At 32.6% G+C, this 19,029-nt stretch overlaps 3 protein-coding genes and 1 non-coding gene across 5 annotated transcripts; 2 read left to right on the top strand and 2 right to left on the bottom strand.

The window, feature by feature from the left end:
• Window positions 1-484: 484 nt before the first annotated feature.
• TRNAD-GUC (transfer RNA aspartic acid (anticodon GUC)) lies at window positions 485-556 on the bottom strand. Its single transcript has one exon. It is a non-coding gene; the product is annotated as a tRNA-Asp (tRNA).
• Window positions 557-2,866: 2,310 nt separating this feature from the next.
• On the top strand, window positions 2,867-9,361 carry LOC111018684 (exocyst complex component EXO70A1). Its single transcript, XM_088117759.1, has 12 exons — window positions 2,867-3,193; window positions 3,554-3,649; window positions 4,370-4,575; window positions 5,094-5,354; window positions 5,687-5,825; window positions 5,897-6,109; window positions 7,179-7,384; window positions 7,732-7,932; window positions 8,010-8,109; window positions 8,343-8,452; window positions 8,551-8,697; window positions 8,860-9,361. The coding sequence occupies exons 1-12, from the start codon at window positions 3,029-3,031 to the stop codon at window positions 8,975-8,977; spliced, it is 1,962 nt and encodes a 653-aa protein (XP_087973885.1). The 5' UTR covers window positions 2,867-3,028; the 3' UTR covers window positions 8,978-9,361.
• A 1,757-nt stretch (window positions 9,362-11,118) lies between these two features.
• Window positions 11,119-13,429, top strand: LOC111018615 (Nuclear transport factor 2 (NTF2) family protein). 2 transcript variants are annotated; one of them, XM_088117871.1, is made up of 6 exons: window positions 11,119-11,461; window positions 11,554-11,631; window positions 11,730-11,769; window positions 12,523-12,591; window positions 12,680-12,789; window positions 12,964-13,429. In XM_088117871.1, the coding sequence occupies exons 1-6, from the start codon at window positions 11,343-11,345 to the stop codon at window positions 13,088-13,090; spliced, it is 543 nt and encodes a 180-aa protein (XP_087973997.1). In that variant the 5' UTR covers window positions 11,119-11,342; the 3' UTR covers window positions 13,091-13,429. The 2 variants fall into 2 exon arrangements, with proteins under 2 accessions (XP_087973997.1, XP_022150478.1); XM_022294786.2 differs by having other exon boundaries at window positions 11,123-11,461; window positions 11,548-11,631.
• Window positions 13,430-14,255: 826 nt separating this feature from the next.
• On the bottom strand, window positions 14,256-15,590 carry LOC111018703 (transcription repressor OFP13). The gene has a single exon (XM_022294915.2). The coding sequence runs from the start codon at window positions 15,240-15,242 to the stop codon at window positions 14,481-14,483; it is 762 nt and encodes a 253-aa protein (XP_022150607.1). The 5' UTR covers window positions 15,243-15,590; the 3' UTR covers window positions 14,256-14,480.
• Window positions 15,591-19,029: the final 3,439 nt, after the last annotated feature.

Here is a 19,029-nt window from a genome sequence, read left to right as displayed (position 1 = left end):
AAATATCACTAGTATACATATAATATTAATATTAATCATTTTTAATTTATTTAAAAATATAATAATGTCTATCACTAGTATATCTATAATATTAATATTAATCATTTTTAACTTATTTAAAAATACAACAATGTTTAGTTGATTGTAGAAATAATCGTTAAAAATCTAAAAAGCATCAATAAAACATCATTAATATTGACCTAATATTTGTATTAATAATTATTAACTTATTTAGTAATTGACAGTTGTAAAAAAATGGTGAAATGTTAATTTAAATATTATTTTACAATTTTTTTATTTTTATAATTTTTTCTAAAAATATCTGGGATATATCGGTATGCAACTGATATGTGACATATGGTTAAAAAACAGAAAATTAGAAAATCATTAACATTGGTGAAGGAATTTTTTTACCAATTAGAAAATCATTATCAACGAGGGAATTTCTTTTCGGACAAATGAAAATTAAAAAAGAACAAAACGACGCCGTTGCCGGGGATCGAACCCGGGTCACCCGCGTGACAGGCGGGAATACTTACCACTATACTACAACGACTTGATGATGAAATGGGCAACAAATTAAATAATTATGTAAAATAAAATTCAGGTTGGGTGAATAGTAATTAAGCAAACCAGTGACGTTATAAATATGTTTTCAGAAAAAGGCAATTGGCTCCATGTTTCTTGCTCCCCTGGCTCTCATTGTCGTTGCTTTAATATCTAAAAACTTTAAATTTTTCTTTTAATTGGAAGGCTTTCAAATTTGGATCTTAAACTGAAATCGTAGAATTTAAGTTTAAATATTGTTTTAGTTGGGTATGTTTATATATTTTTAATTTTGGTTCATTTTAATTTTTATACTTTCAAAACTTCATTTTACATTGGATTTGACTTTCGAAACTATTGGTAGCGAAGGGATATTGTGCAGCGAGGATGCTAGTGATTTTGGGATTTATAAATGGATAATTTGAGGTGGTTAGAGGAGGAGGAGTCCCTCATTTCATATTTGAGGTGGTTATTATCTTAAAAATTTATACAAAATTTTATAAATATTAATAAACATGTTAATGGTTGCCCACTTTTAAATACCAGTAGAATTCACAACCTACTGGTTGGAGGTATATTCCAATTATGGTTGAGTTATGCTCGTTTTGACAAATCAACAGTGATTTAATATTGCTTAAACCAACAATATTAAATTTAAAGAACGTTTAATTCGGTGGATTAAGTATTAATTAATAAAGTTAAAATCAAATGATTAAGAGTATAATCTAAGATATTTACTAAAAAAATGAAGAGAGAGTAGAAACTAAGATATAAAGTTAAGCCACAAAAGACAAAACCACGTCAATTTTATTTATAAGTACATATAAATATAATTAAAATTTCAACAAACACTTTAATCAAATCTAAAACAAATCACCTAGTATGCTCAACAACCAACATTAAATTTTTATTCAATGGATTAGATGTGGTATGCTAGATTCAAATTTGAAGCTAATCCTAAATCATGGAAATCATAATTGTAACTTAACCCCTCTTTTATCGTATCGTCAAGTAAAAATATGTTTCAAACCCTAAATATTAAATTATATGGTTGGATTTTACATTTTTTATTTTTCTTTAAAGTTACATTTTTAATGTTGGTTTTGTTTGTATTATATAAATACATATTGTTATCGATGAGTGATATTGAGTTACAAATCTTCAACGAAAAGTTGGAGGTTCAAATTATCATCCCGACATATTGTTGAACTAAAAAAAATTAAAATGATATTAATCTAATTAAACGGATCCAAGTTAACAGTTTTCTACCTCAATAGAGGTTGAGATTAGTAAATTGAAATATAAAAATATAATAATGATTTTAAAAAATACAAATTATTCAGTCCAGCAAATGAAATTTTGTGTTTTATTAAGAAATTTATTAGATATAAAATTGAAAGATTAGTGACGATATAAAATTAAAATTTATAGACCTGTCAAATATAATATTGAAACAAAATAATTATTTAAATGTAGGCATTTCTAACTGTTAGTTTTTTAAAACATATTTGAACAGATTTAAAACCAAACACCATCTTTCGAAAAATATATATATTTTTAATTTTCCAAAATTTGACTAAATGTTAAAAAATGTTTTAAAAAAATAATATACATAACAAATGAAAATGTTTATGAGCTTTAACTGAAAAAACATAAAACAACATACCAAATACAAAATACTTATTAAAGAGAATCTTAAGGATCATATCAGTATTAAAAGTTTAAGAATCTATGAATATTTTTTTTCAAGTTTGCAAATTTATTAGACATCATTCTAAAACTTAAAACACAAATTTTAATTTAACTTAATAAAAAATTATAACATTGTTTCAACAGAAATATGTATATTGGATGAATTATCGTGAATACAAATAATGGTGGACTTGCAAAACATAAACGAGCACTCCAATGCTCAAATCATAAAAAGTTCAAACTACGTCTCTCTCTAACGTGTTTACAAATTCGCACGTAACTAATGACAAGTTTATCTTAAGTATTTAATATTATTGACGAGTGGAGAGTTAGGCAATTTCCTTCACTCCGATCATCCGACCCTCCGACCTTCGATAGGCCGGTTAGCAAAACTAGTTTAAAGGCATATCCGTTTAGATACCGCACAAGACTTTTAATAACACATGGCCAGCCATAATTCATCCTCTAACAAACATTGTATTTAAAATTAAAATTAAGAAAAACAAAATTTATTTTGTATTTGAAAAAAACAACTTCGAAATATCATTGGATATTGACATATTGTACAAATTTTTGGTAATAATAAAGGTTGGAAGAAAAGAAAGGAAAAAAGCAATAGAAAAGGGTCCAAGGCAAGGAACGCCCCATGGTTACAACCTGTCAAAAATGGCTACGTTTTCTTCCATTTTTAAGGCCATCAAAATTGAATCCTCTCTCTCTCTCTACAGTTTTCTCTCTCTTCAGTGATCTCGGAGAACCAGCGGAGCTGAGGAAGACGAAGAAGTAGACGATGGGAGTGCCTGCTGCTTCGGGCGATGATTTTCTGAGGGAAAGAGCGGCGAAGATGAGAGAATCGATGCTGAAGAGCCAAACCATTACCGATAACGTCGTTTCGATCCTTGGTTCGTTTGACCATCGCCTTTCTGCTCTTGAGACCGCCATGCGTCCTACTCAGGTTCTGCTTTGACTCGCTCCGCTTTCTGTTTGATTCACTAGAAAGAAGTTTCGTGAATAAGGGGCGATGAAAAGTTTTCTTGATTCCACGGGTCTTTGTTGGTTCCGAGTTCCGACCAACTGAATATCGGTTTACTTCCTTTTTACTATGCGAGAATCGTTGTTGAATTTTGTTTTGGCATTTCGTTTCCTCGAGAATCAAAATTCAGATCCGTGTTTTGGCCCTTTTGCCCATTTTGTTTGATTAATCTGTCTGCTCGCTCATGGGGTTGCTTATTTCCTGTAATTGTTTTTCGTTGTATTGTGGTTCTGACATTGGTTCTTACTGTTTAGGTTTTTGATTATTGTGTGGCTTTTGCAGATCAGAACCCATTCTATTCGCAAAGCTCATGAGAACATTGACAAGACTTTGAAGGCCGCGGAGGTTATTTTAGCTCAGTTTGATCTCTCTCGTCAGGTTGGTCTTATTGATACTTCGAGCCTGTTAGATCACGAGCTTAGTTTTTCTACATCCACTTAGTTGTGTATGAGCTTAAAAATCTTTAACCCGAAACCATCAGCCTGATGAAACTCACAACAAATGCACTAATTTTGGTTGGTTGTGTGGATGAGGGAGATAATGCCGAGTGTACCTGGACATCAAGCCTTGAAAACTGATGTCCAAAGTGTTACGATCCAGCGCTAAGCTGCACATCTTTCTTTTCATCAAACCCAAAACTCTTTTATATCTTTCAATTCAGATTCTCCATAATAAGCATGATAGCACGAAATGACATTTCAGCTCTTTGATACGTTAAATCACAGGACCTAAAACTTAAGCTAAATTTAATTAGAGATAAGAGTAATGTGATTAATGATTAACGAAGGTCTGGTTAAAAAATCTACTAGTTCAAAAGAATTATTACTGATGTATATGAAGGAAAATCTTAAAATATAATAAGATCTTCATTATTAAATTAAATTTGCAGGTCAAGATTAATATAAATGACATCTTTTTATTTTTTTGCATTCATAATATTATGTGGAACAATATATATGAAAAGAATAACCATCGAAGGGCCAGATAAAATCGTTAGTCTTAGGTCTTTATATTGAAGACCCGGACATGCCTCTGAATGTGGCTATTGGTATGACCTGTATTGCATCTTGCTTGTTAAACTATTGTTCTGGTGTGCAGGCAGAAACGAAAATACTTAAAGGGCCTCATGAGGATTTGGAGAGTTATCTTGGGGCAATTGATCAATTAAGAAACATTATTAAATTCTTTAGCAGTCATAAAGGTTTCAAGAGTAGTGAGGTAGTACTTAACCAGGCAAATAATCTGCTTGCAAAAGCCATCTCAAAGCTGGAAGATGAGTTCAGACAGCTATTATCGTCTTACAGGTTTCTACATATTATTTTTTCTTTTGAAGAATTCTATACATATACACGTTAAAAATGCCTTTTGATTGACACATGATTTTTCTTGGAAGTACAAAGCATTTCTCCTATTCAAATACGAAGTTATTTGTAAAACCACCACAAAAGCTCTTTCATTTTTCTCTATGATAGCTGGCTTTTTCATTAAAAAGAACCACCACAAAATCTTACTCATAAATTTTTATCTTTAGTTTTCATTGGTTGCAAAAGGAAAAAAAAACGAGTATGTCATCTCCAAGTGCCAGAAAAGAAGCGAAAATACTGAAATGGGCCACATGAGGGTTTGGAGAGTTATCTTAGGGCAATTGATCAATACGAGATAATGTTAAATTCTTTAGCAGACCGAGTTTCTATGCATACACATGAGAATAGGGAACATGGACGGTTGTAAAAAACTTTTTCATTATTTATTTTTTGGTATTCTCTATAAGGATAATGTGTATTACTGAGCTTAAGTTTAATATTTGTTTGGGACAATTCAGCAAACCTGTGGAGCCTGAGCGCCTTTTTGATTGCCTGCCAAAATCGTTGCAACCATCTTCAGAATCTCCTGGTCATCAAGATGATTCAGGTGGGAAGAATCCCTCCTCAAATCATCATTCTGCACATCATGATAATAACTTGGAGAATGCTGTCTACACACCTCCCACTCTCATACCACCACGTGTTCTACCACTGCTGCATGATTTGTCACAGCAGATGGTTCAAGCTGGTCATCAACAGCAAATTCTAAAAATCTACAGGTAACTGTAAATGTCACTTGATTTATTGTGTGTGTTACTTCGTGTCTTCATTCTGACATTGGTGTGTGAAAATCCGAACCATACCTCAAGGAGCTTATAAAAAGGCACCTCAATTAGAATTGAAGTAAACTCATCTATTTCTACATCATTGGAATTTCTTCTGGTTGGCAAAATAGTATGGTTAAAGAGACAATGAGAGCATCAATATCTGGGCTCGGAAGATAAATTCCCAACCCAAACATCTTCCCTAAAATGAATTTGTCAGCCATCTCTAAGAATAATTTTTTTACAGGAGAGAAACAAGGCTTATCCATATATCTTCTTTTGGTCAGGGATACACGTTCAGTTGTTCTGGAAGAAAGCCTACGGAAACTGGGAGTTGAAAAACTTAGCAAAGATGATGTCCAGAAGATGGCATGGGAGGTTTTAGAGGCAAAAATTGGGAACTGGATTCATTTTATGCGTATTGCAGTAAGCATAGAAAATTTGATGCTTAATTTTTTCCTGGTGGCTTCAAAATGCATAACTTTGCTTAATTACAGGTCAAACTACTGTTTGCTGGAGAAAGAAAAGTGTGTGATCAAATATTTGAAGGCTTTGAATCGCTTAGAGATCAATCCTTTGCAGAGGTTACGTCTAGTAGTGTGTCTGTGCTATTCAGTTTTGGGGAGGCGATTGCTAAAAGCAAGAGGTCACCAGAAAAGTTATTTGTACTTCTGGACATGTATGAAATAATGCGAGAGCTTCACTCTGAGGTATGGCTAATGTTTTGTTTTCACCTGCATATTGTATGTACAAGGTGTTAACCACTATTTAGCTGGATTATCTTTGGTTATTGCAAAATCACATAAATTTTTGTAAGTACGCGAGGACCACAATCTTAATAATCAATGTAATTTGGTGGGAATGAAAATGGTAGACCCAAGCCCTTTCAAGCAACACCTTGAAATGATAATTTAATGGTATTAAGTTGTGTAGATAAATTATTTTGATTCTTTTTGTATCTATGCTTAGATTACGGCCCCTACATGTTGTCTAACTCACAAGGGCTTTTTTTGTAATTACAGTCTTACGATGTTAATACGTGATTGGAAAGCTGTATGCATTTGCATCTCGATGATATCGAATCATATTAAAATATCATGAATAGCAATATATGAGCTATCAAATCGATTCATCGTCGAGAATTGAATAGTATAATATATGAAGATCTTTTATCCATACCGAATTTAAACAAAATGGGATTCTTGATGCAATCAAGAATCTCTTTACTTTTTCTTTTTTAATTTCTAATTTTTTGCATTCTTTCTTTTCTATAATCTACTGACCTTAATTCACTAGTTTTTGTTTGGTGGGGGCTTTTTCATCCCCCAGCCTCTAGGCTGTTCCTTTTTCTCTTGTTCAACAAAGATCTATTTTTTCCTATAAAAAAATCATTGATATGTTTCTGAATTGGCAATATTAGGAACCAGAGGCAAATTAAGTCAAACTAAGGTTGCTATTGATCAAATTAATTATTTTTCGTGTTGTGGGACTCCAAAAGTCGAGTTTCCTATGAAAGTCTCATTTTTAATTAAACGCTAGTGTTTAAGAATTTTCCTTCCTTTATAATGCCTTCTTTGAAGCTTGTGAATATTTGCTTCTTCTCGGGCCTTTAGTTTTGGACTATAAAAATCCCATCTCATGAACAACCACCCCCCCCCCCCCCCCCACAAAACCAGAAGACAAGACTTGCTAGACAATTAGTCTTTTTTCCCCTCTCAACTTTAAATGGTCAACTGTAAATGTAAACCATCTACTCATTGAAATTTTACACCTGTCCAGATTGAGACAATTTTTAAGGGTAAAGCATGCAACGAGATCAGAGAATCTGCATCGGGTTTGACCAAACGGCTTGCACAGACAGCTAAGGATACATTTGGTGATTTTGAGGAAGCTGTTGAAAAAGATGCAACCAAAACTGCGGTGTTGGATGGAACTGTTCATCCTCTAACAAGCTATGTGATTAATTATGTCAAATTTCTTTTTGAGTAAGTTAATCTTATGACTTATGCATATTTGCTGCTTGGTTTTGGAATTATTTTGTTGCTTGCTAGAATGAGATGAACTTTTCCTTTTTTTTTTGGGGGGGGGGGGGGGTTGGATCTGACATCTGACGCTGTCATGGAGTATGGTCTGATCTTATTCCTAATGAAAAAGTCAGTCTTATTAGCCATTTTCCCATAAAAAAAAGTGACTTGGTCATTTATTCTTTCTGCATTCTTAGTGTGTCTTCAGATGCTTTACTTCACTGCCTCTGCTATTTTTCAGTTTCAGCAAAGGTTTTTTCTCACATCTGTGTTAGTTGATATACAAATTTCCATTTAAAAATTTTCAGCTATCAAGCAACCTTGAAACAGCTTTTCCAAGAATTTGCAGATAGTGGTCAAACGAGTTCGGAATTGGCTACTGTCACAATGCAAATAATGCAGGCTCTTCAATCTAATTTGGATGGAAAATCTAAGAATTACAGAGATCCTGCTTTGACTCACTTATTCCTCATGAACAACATTCATTATATAGTTAGATCTGTCCGCAGGTATGCTTTATAGATGCTATTTTTAGAACTTTTTTACCTGTGCAAACTTGTCACTTATTTAATTATTGTCTTTTTAGATCTGAAGCCAAAGACTTGCTAGGGGATGATTGGGTTCAGAGGCATAGGAGAGTTGTACAACAACATGCAAATCAGTATAAAAGGAACGCTTGGGGAAAGGTGATCTAACATATATTGACAACAAACACGAACTTTTTATTGATATTTAGAAGTTGCAAGCAAAAGACTTCCTATAGAAACAAATCAACAAAACCCACCAAAACCGTACTGAACTAAACTACGGGACTTTTGGATGTGTGACGAGCAAAACTGAACATTTTCTGCAAAGCTTAGTTTACTAGTATGCTGTTATCCTGTGTTACATACTGAAGATAAGTAACTGCAACTTGCAGATTCTGCAATGCCTCTCTGTTCAAGGGTTAACTTCATCTGGGGGCGGCAGCGTACCTGGAATAGATGGAGGAAACAGTAGCGGAGTTTCTAGGGCACTTATTAAAGACAGGTTACAGTCATGACGACTTTATGGAACTAAATCTGTTTGTCAATTTGCTCATCTTTTATAACAGTTTTATTGAAATTGGAGTTGTATTGTATTACCAGGTTCAAAACTTTCAACATGCAATTTGAGGAACTGCATCAAAGACAATCTCAATGGGCAGTTCCCGATACCGAGTTGCGGGAGTCTCTAAGACTTTCAGTTGCTGAAGTCTTACTTCCTGCATACAGATCGTTCCTAAAACGTTTCGGGTGTGTATTCCTGATCACTTGGAATTCCATAGATGTTATTGAAACATCTGAAATGGATATTAGTTGTAGTCTAATAGATATTATTTACTCGCGAGGTGGAATATACAAGTTCTCATAACAAAATTTCTCACATTTGCTTCAAACCCGCCTTTGCCGTTGCAGGCCAATAGTTGATGGTGGAAAGAATCCCCAAAAGTATGTCAGATACCAGCCAGAGGATCTCGAACGGATGCTCGGAGAATTTTTCGAGGGGAAGAACTTGAGTGAACCCAAGCGGTAGATTTGCAGTTCCTCGGTCTCAAGATCGGCATGGCGACTACAGTCATTGCTCCAAGTCGCTTCCTTTTTTGGAGGTCGAAAGCTTGTGAGGTTCCTTCTTTCGTCTAGTTTTAGCATCGTTGCATAAATGACACTGTAATCAGCATCTTGGCTTTGCATAGTTTCCTTGATTCTTTGCCTTTTTTCCCTTCATGGGGTTGGATGGTTTTGCCTCTAATATTATTTTGTACAATGTGTATATAGGAACTATGTGGTGATAGAGTTATTTTTTATTTTTATTTTTGGTGAATTCCTTGTGAAGAGGTCATTCATGTATCAATTAATATCAAGCTCTGAAAGCCATTGTTATTGTATTAAATAGAAAGCTTCCATCTTTTGTTTTTAATTTTGGAGAAATATAAGTATTTGGTAACTATTATTGTCGTTTTTCATTTTTAACCAATATTTTTAAGATGGTGTAAAAATTTTTTTGTTTTTTTTTCTTTCTAAAACATAAAACATAGATAAAATAATTATTTTATCACCTTTTTTACTTGCACAACAAATATCTAAAAATATATATAACATACCAGTTTTGAATATTTAATTTAAAATGTTAATTTTCATATAAAATTATTACTTTTTTAATTTAAAATTTTAGAGAAGAGGATGAGGCTACATCAAACATGTTTTTTGTTTTTATTTTTTATTTTCAACCAGAAAAGAAAGGGATAAAATATACGAAAAGGTCACTTTTAGTCTCAAGATTAAAAAAGAAAAGGTTATGGTCCTTTCATTCACATCTTGGTACCCACGAAGATTGCTTCATTCACTTTACTTCCATGATCTGATCGGAAATTTGTTTTTTCTCTTCACTTAAATTAGAAGAAAAGGGGGGATTTTTCTATTTCTAAAAAACTAAATAGTGGTCAAATTTTGATTGATAATTAGGATGAAGATAAGACATGTGTTGACTAGTTAGCATCTAAATGTTGTTAAATTATAATTCGGTAATGAAATACAAATTATGAACAATTTATTTGCACTTCTAAGCCTTTCTTCTTCATGCAATGAACTGAAACCAATAAGAAATGGGACCACAACGTACAAATCAAATAGTCATTCATGAACAACTTAGCTTGGACTCACTTCATTCCATTACTATTGTTGATAAATTTTTTTTATTTAATTGATTTCTGCCACTAAAAATTATTCACAGAGTGATTTGAATCTCTTCCTTCAATTGCCTTTGTAAAAAGTTGGTCCAAGGACAACGATACACAATCATTGTGTATATTTTATAGAGATGCCAATTCTTTTCACAAGGTTTTGTCCTTGATAGGAATGGAGAGGTGGGGGTGTATAGCGGTCGATCGGTTACCATGAACCTATACAAAATCGACCGATGGACTCCTATAAGAAAGAAGTTATATATATGGTGTGTATATATATAATATATATATATAGATACATACATACAATCCCCTTTCGTTTTTTCATCGATCCTAACCCCTCCAACCGAAAATGACACCTCCCAATGACTAAACTTACCAATAAGTAATGCCCTCTTTCCATTTCTTTCAAAAACACGAAAACGGTATTAAAAAAATGCCGATTTCCATCTCAGGAAACGACATGGTTGGTTTTAGCGCCAAACTGATGCTAACTGACACTAACTGACCAATGAGAAGGCCTAAGGATGAGGACGAGGACGAGGACGAGGACGAGAGATTTTGTTTTTTAATTTTTAATAATTAATTTTACTCGAATATTTACTAAAGTTTATTAATCCATAAGCATAAAAGTAGTAATTCTAAAAAAAAAAAGGCATAAAAGTAGTAAATATATGTATGTAATTAAAAAATAAAAAATAATCTAATGAACTAATTTTCTCTATTTTTAATTTTAAACTATGCATTTTCACGTATTATTTATATCTAACTAAAATAAGAAAAGGCTAAGAGAAAATTTGTAGATCACATGAAAAATTATTTTATTGTGAAGGAAATGTCTGAGCCCGGGTTCAAACCGGAGACTACTAGTGTGTGAGACTACGTGATAACCATCTACACCACCTAGACATATTTATTTATTTTAAATTTAAACTTTTATATTTTTAAAAATAAAATCTTTTTTGCATAAAGAAGAAAATTAGGGGTTTGAATTCGAAGGGCCAAAAAAGTGGCCACGTTGCGCGCCATTGAAGTCCGAACTCAAAATCCAGTTGTGGAGCTCTCTGTTTGGCTGCCAAGAAAATTGGATCATTCTCGAAGAATCTCACTCGCTACACGCTCCGTAATCATCAACTTCTTCCACATCTCGTCTGTATATTAATTTCATTATTGTGTTCTTGAAAACCGAGGATGATCCGTTACTGTTCATAAAAAATGCCGGGAGATTCAGAAATCGAAGCGGATGAATCGATGGAAGCCTGCTGCAAGGGGGCCTGCGATTTCAAAACGACGAAGCGTCTCGCGGATGATATCATGCCGTACATCCTCAATCTGTGAGGACCTTCTCTCCCTCTCTTTTTTTGATTTTTTCGGTTTCTGTTGCGAAGTTCTTTGAACGACGAGATTCTCATTTTTTTAGGTATAGATCTTCCGCTACGCCTCGGGATTTCGAAATCTACGCTCCTAATGCTTCTTTTGAGGATCCACTCACGAGTGCTCACGGGTATGTACTATTGGATTCAATTTTAGACGATGAACTTGTTGATTTAGGATTCATAATTGTTTATTTAATAAGAGCTGCTCTGTCTTTGGATTAAACAGAGTGAAGGAAATCAAATCGGCGTTTTATTCTCTGTCCAAGGTTTATCACTTTTCACTTTCTGCAATTGGTTCCTTTAATTTAACATATAAGTATAAATGACGCGTTTCAGCTTAAAAAGTTCACTCAACTTTGTCTGAACTACTTTCCCTTTTACAATGCTGATATGAATGTGATGATGAAATTGGATCAGATGAACCCTTCATCCAAAATGTTGTCTCATTTACAAGGAGGTTAATAGATGCTGATAAAATACTTTTACAGTTTTCTTCATTATACCATTCAGAAAAGTTAGTTTTAACCTCAAGAAATATAGGCACATATATTGGAAACCAAATTCTAATTATGAAGAAAGCCTTGAATTTCATCTGTCACTATTTAAATGAGTTCAAAGGCCCACCTTCAAGCTTTTAAAATTATGAAATGATTCCTATCATGTCTTTTCCTGGTTCTCGCTATGTCTAATCTTAAAAATAAATCAATAAAAGTTTAGATTCTCATTTGGATGTATCCTATGCCCAACATAAACCTGTTGGATTCCAATAAGTGTTGTTAGTACTTCCTATATTCAACCTTTTATTAATCACCCAAGATGAATATATCAGAGGATGTTATCAAAAGGATGAATGTTTTGGGGGTAGAAAATGAGAAATGAAATCTTCTCTAAATAGTGTATTTAGCCTTTTGTCTTTGTGGTTACTACCATATTATTTACATGCTGGATGTCACTGTAATCCATCAAACAATATTCCTCCATTTCTTGCAGTCCTGCTGAATTATGTTAATACTCTTCAGGTCTTTAGTGAATCAAGAATTGTGGAATACAATGTCAAAGAAAAACTCATTTCACCTGGAAAGCACGAGGTGCATGAACCAGCACAATCACTATTGTTTTCTATCTATATCCAATTTATTTACATTTGCAGTTGACTAGAACTCAAAAGTTGAACAGATTATAGTTGACAATAAGCAATACTACAAGTTCTTGGGGAGAGACATAGATTTGGAATCACTTATCAAGTTATATGTTGTTGAAGGAAAAGTTGTGCGTCATGAGGACTGGTATATTAGCTAACACTTCTCAGCTTTTTATATTTCTTATATTAAATTTTTCGCTTGCAGATTGCTGCAATCTTGAAAATTTGAACGACTCATGCGAAATTACACCAATGATCTTCTGTTGTTGACTTTGTAGTGTTGATATTATCTGATAATTGAATGTATGAGATTCTACAGGTGGAACAAGAAGCCACTTTTGAATAGGGAAACTGTCAAGTTTCCAATGGTTGGTCGAGTTTTGGAAATGACTCGCAGATGTGCGATGTTAGCAACTCATGCAATGATGGGATTTGGAAAAGATTAAACCTTGCCAAACCATCCAGCAGACTGAACAAAAAGTAATCTCTCTTTTCCTATATCTAGTTATATTGTGTATCACCTGGATGAAAATAAGATATAAAGGTAGTACAACTTAACTACAACAGACTCTAGATCGTTTGCTTAGGTATTGTGAATTTGTAATGCAATCATATCACATATGAATTGGGTGCATATAATTTTAGACTTTTAAGGTTTTGTTTGTATATACAACATAACGAGTGCTTTAAGGCATCCTCAAGATATGATTTCGGAGGTGCTATACAATTACCACCTATCTTTATTCAATGTATACAAAATAGAAAATACTCCTTCTTTGCGAACATTCTCACTTTTTGAGATGCCTTATTGAGTCGTTTTTTCTTTTATACAATAAATGTGGAATAAAAATTTGAACCTTAACTTTAAAGAAGTAGAAGTTCGGGTTAGATCATGGTGGTGTGTGTGTGTATATATATTTTTTTGCATTTAGTTTAGGTTTGAAATTTTGGAGTTTCTAATGGGCCTCAATAAATAGAAGCCCAACATAAGTGGATCCATAAGTCATAATAATACTATTATTCTTTTTAATCATTTTTAGTTTTAGTTAACATTAATTCATTTTAAAGTTAATATAAGGTAAATTATTTTCAATGGTAAACCAAAATGATCTATTATCAAACCTTGTATTTCCTCTTGTTCTTGTGATGGTGGGGCGTGAATGAAAATTGTAAAAGTTGAAATTAATTTGGTTTTAATATTTTAGCTAACACCTACACTAATTGATATCTTTTTTTTATTGTTCTCAAAGTTACATTTTAAGGTCATAAATCTAACAAATTTGGAACATAATTATCGGATTGTCAACATAGTTGTTTTTGACAACTCATTCCTTTAAGATCGGAGATTCAAATTCTTACACGAAGTACCAAGGATGATAGAATTATTAATGAAGTACCAAATTATTATTATTATTATTATTATTAATTTCAATTACAATTATAAATAAAATAGAGAGTTTTAAAATGTTAGAAGTCCTTGAACCATTAAATTAGGTCATAAGAGTTTGTTTGTTTAGTTTCAAAATTGAGTTGTCATAGCTTATACTAGAACCACGGGACCGTACCACAACCTAGTGAATCGGGCTGACATTTGACAAAAGGAGAACAACATTTGACAAAAGCAGAACAATCAATTTCGTGTCTAATTGATCACTGCGTTGAAAGGTCTCTATTTTCAAAATCTTATTTGGCTTCAATTTTCAACCAAACGTTTCAAGTTTTAAGCTGCCACCTATTTCACGATCACCTTGACCATCAGCAACTAATATTTACAATACAAAAAAATTAAAATAAAACCCCCAAAAAAGAAAAAAAAAAAGTAAGAAATCTGAAATTCTACATGATTTCTGTCATATTATCATCATCATCGTCATCTTCCTCATCAATCTCCTGCCGAAGCGATGGATCGAGCGACGAAGAAGAAGATTCAGTGCAGGTGTAATAATTTGAATCTGAAGAACACGAGGAAGAAGCCAGAAGAATTTGTACCAGTAAATCCACAAAAGCCCCAATTATGAACCCATGATTCTTCTTCCAATTCGCCCTCAAATACCATCCAAGAAGCTCCTCCAATCCTTCCCAATCCCTGACGCCATGGCTCTCCACCATTTCCCCCATCGATTTTCTGAAGTCCTCGTATGGATTCTCCGACTCCATGGACACAATCAAGCTCTCTTTATACCCTAACCCTAACCCTAACCCTAACCCTCGCGCTTCCGGATTCGAATTCGAATTCGGCTTCGATTTCTCCAGGATCGAGCTCGTGTCGTCCGGCTCGAAGAACAGCCTCTCCGATCTGGCGCCGCGGACCACCGTCTCCAGCGACTGGCCGTCGATCTCGTGGCGGCCGGACTCCGTCGCCGTCGAGTTGCTCGCGGAGGCCGACTCTGACGAGTTCGTGAACAGCGAGTCGGACGTCTCGAGGCCGTCGAACGGGTCGAAGAAGATGGAGTTGACGGTCTTGAAAACGACGTCGCCGGCGGCGGCTCGGAAGGAGAGCGTCTTGGGGTGCTTGCAGGAGGGCCATTCCCATGGCTTCTCGGAATCTCTGGATTTGAATATGGAAGGAAACTTCATGATCGTCTTCTTCTTCCCCATCGGATCTGGGCCTGAGAATCGGGAGAAGCTCGCTTCAATGGCGGATTTGGAGTGCGATTCAGGGGTTGGGGAAAGGGAAGGAGGGATTTGGAATTTGTAGTGGAAGCCATTGGAGAGAAATTTAAAGGAGATCAGAGGAGAAGAAGGTGGGGGATGAAGATGGGATTGGTGAGGGATTTCGTGTGTGTATTAAATTTGTAGGTTTGTGGAATTAAATGCAAAATTTAATGATTTCTCTCTCTCTCCTCTTACTAAACTGAATTTAACAGTCCTTTCGCTTTTTTCAAATCTCAAAACCTCCACTTTCTCTCTCTAAAAACATCTTCTTCTCTCTTTCTCTCTCTAATGTGAGATAATGATTTGAATCTCGAACGGAAAAATATGAGATGTTTCAAGTGGTTAAGCTATGTTTGGGTCAGACTCTCTCTTTTCCTTAGTAAATTTTTTTTTGTTGTGAGTACCACATTTGAGTGGAAATTCGAAGTCACAATCTTTTGGTGTAGATATGTGTTTTAATCTGTTGCGTTAAGTTTAGGTTGTCAAGTTTAGTAAACTTTAATTGGTTCTAATAAACTTTTGAAGTTTTAATCTTGTATCTAATAATTTCTTAAGCTTAAAAACTGTGATCATTAATTTTTTTTATTTTGTGTCTATTATACATTTTTTAAATTCATAGATTTATTAGATACACAATTGAAAGGTCATGGTTCTATTAGACCCATAAAACTCAAAATTCTTTTTTCTAATAAGTTCATAAATTTTAAGTAATGTTGAATAAACTATGACATATTTGATATAAAATTGAAAGATTATAGATCTATTAGACTCAAAATGGAAATTTTAGATTTTAAAAGTTTATAATTAACTTATTAGACACAAAATTGAAAATTTCAGAAATCAAGTACTTTCATAGTTTTACCTATTTTTTAATTATAATATATTTATATATAGCTCAACAATAGGTAAAATGAGAATTTAAACCTCCAACTTTTTTTATCGATGATATACATCTTCTTTTTTTTTTCTTTGTAACGAATGATATATGTCTTAATTAGCTATTATAGTTTTATATATGATATAACTAAAATTGTTAAATGACCTAATTTAATCTCCATACTTTATACCAATATCGAGTATCAAACACATCATTCAACTGGTCAAAACATTAGTAACTTTTTACTCTAATATTTTTAAAACTTATATTATTAAATTTCAACATGATGAATATAATTAATTGGGGGAAGTGACTAGAGAATGTAGATCTTAATTAGGGAGCTGTGGTGTGTCAACAAATTGCCTCTTAGAGAAAGGCAAGTGAACAGGAGTATAAGGGTGGGGCAACATGTTTTGATCTTTTTTCTTTTTTTTTAGAAACAAAATTTTCTTTTTCTAAAAGTCGCAAAGGAATTGTGTTAGGATATTATTATATAGTACTAATTTTAAAGCCGTTTTATAGATCTATTATTTGAATCATGATGCTACTATACTATATATGTTTAGATCAGTATTAACTCTTTTTTTAAAAGAACAGTTTCAATCTTAAAAAAAAAAAACACAGCAAAGCTACTCGAACATAATTTATTCCTATTATCTTTGATATATATATGTTTGTATTTAAATCAAACTCTCAAATAATTCGATAACAATTTAACTTGATTAGAATAGAAAGGGAAAATAAAAAGGAGAAAGAGAGAAAAGGGAAAATGAAAAGCACAGGTAGGGTATGACCAAAAGGAAGGGCAAAGTTCATGTGAATTGTTTAATGAGGGATGGTGGAATCATGCACAAAATACTCAAACAAAACTTCTTTTTTTTTTTTTTTTTTTGAGAAAAAAACTTTTGTTGTCTTGTCTAAATAATATTTAATGAGGAGAGGGTTTGATTGGGCCCTCAAAGATGGGCTTCTCATTTATTATTTATTACTGTTACTTGGCTTCTTCTTAAAAACTAATTTGCTGTTTTTCAAACTTAGCAAGACCTAATAACTGCCATCTTCTATTGGTTAAAGAACATATCATATAAATGTGTTATATATAAATATATTTTGTTGGTCCATATTAGTCTGTTTCTTTTGAAAATATTTACTTTGGTACTGTACTTTCAACTTAATTTTGTATTTCTAAAATGTTCGTTTTATCTGTAATTAAAAAAAAAGAACAATCATTACGATCCTTAGTTTCAATTTTATTTTTAATCTCTTTTTCTATTACAATTTTAACATGACACTACGTTTAATATATTTATTGAAATATAACCATGACTTTATAATAAAGGATTTTTTATTTTTGTAGAATTTGTGTTAAAAGGTTGAAAATAGAGACCATCACTTTTTAAACTATAGGAACTAAAATAAATATTTTGGAAATATACGAACTAAAATGAACAAAAGTCGAAACTACAAAAACAAAAATGAACATTTTGAAAGTATAGGAATCAAAATGAACAAAAGTATGGAGACCAAAAGAATATTTTAACCACGAATTAAGTTAACATGGGAGTTATGATTTGAAATTCCAATATTTTAATCGAGAATATGTTTTTAATCGAGAATATGTCTTGACAGCTCAAATTCTACACATTTTACATTTATTTGTGGATTTTGGTCTAATACTATTTTTTTTAAGTAAAAATAATAGGGATTAATATATTTTTTTTCGAAACAAACATTCTGGCTGAGCTATGTTCGCTTTGGCAAAAAATATGTATAGGAACGGAAAAGGTTTTTTTTTTCTTTTTTACAATAAAGAATGGAAAAGCTTTTATACGAAGCTTTCATTTAGTTTAGGTTCAAAAGACCTGTGAATATGAGTTATAAGATTATTCATTACAAAATTGTGAATTAAAATTGTTTCACTGAGTGGTAGGTTGGAAAAATATATAATAAATCCACCAACGTTCATTTCTTGCCTTTGTTAACTTTATTTTAAGTGGGGGCAGTTGACCAATTACATTAAGGATTATATATATTTTTGGCCAATGATTTGAGTCAAACTTTGACCTTGAGCGAGAAAAAACTTAAATGACCGTCTAAAAATTTGACAACTCTTTAATGTTTTGAAAAACGAAAGAAAAAAATTATCAAAAATTTAATAATAATAAATAAATATTATTTATTGATGAGTAAGTATCTCAGTATTATTCCTTAAAAACCCTCGCCAAAAAGACAAAAGCACCGAAATATTTTGGTTTATAAATCAACTTTATCATTCCCTTAAAAGCTTTTGATTTAAAAGGTCAAGAAGCCAAATAACCTTATTTTTTTTTTTTTTGTATTAAAGATATGTTGTAGAGTACTTGGAAAATGTCACAATAATATATATATATATATATATATATATATATATATATAAATATATATTCCTTCCTTGTATCTATATATCACATGTGGATGGGTCCCTTTGGTGTCTTGTTTATGTGTGTTGTACCTAAAAAGAAAAACTATTTGTAGCCATGAGGATCACATTTATTGGGAAATTTTCTAATGGGGTATTCTCATAGATTGATAGCTATATTAGCAATATTTAAGAATAATGTAGCGTTCTTGCAATAACATAGCGTATCAATTAATCGGGTATCTAAATGTAAATTGATGAAATAAGTACAATTGAAGTATTATAAATTTTTTCCATTTATTAAGACTATCGATACGTAATGTTCATAGAGAAATCTCTGATCAACTTTCGAACAAGATCTATTTTGCATCATATGAAGACTATATATGTATAGATGTATGTATGTGTGTGTCTATATATATAATATATTGTACATTGGAAGTGGGGGATTCAAA

Source organism: Momordica charantia (genome assembly GCF_013281855.1).
Source record: "Momordica charantia cultivar OHB3-1 chromosome 9 unlocalized genomic scaffold, Mcharantia_2.0 BLBB01000009.1, whole genome shotgun sequence".
Lineage (NCBI taxonomy): Eukaryota > Viridiplantae > Streptophyta > Magnoliopsida > Cucurbitales > Cucurbitaceae > Momordica > Momordica charantia.
The sequence above is the reverse complement of the archived record's forward strand: the minus strand, read 5'-3'. Positions and strand labels throughout refer to the sequence as shown.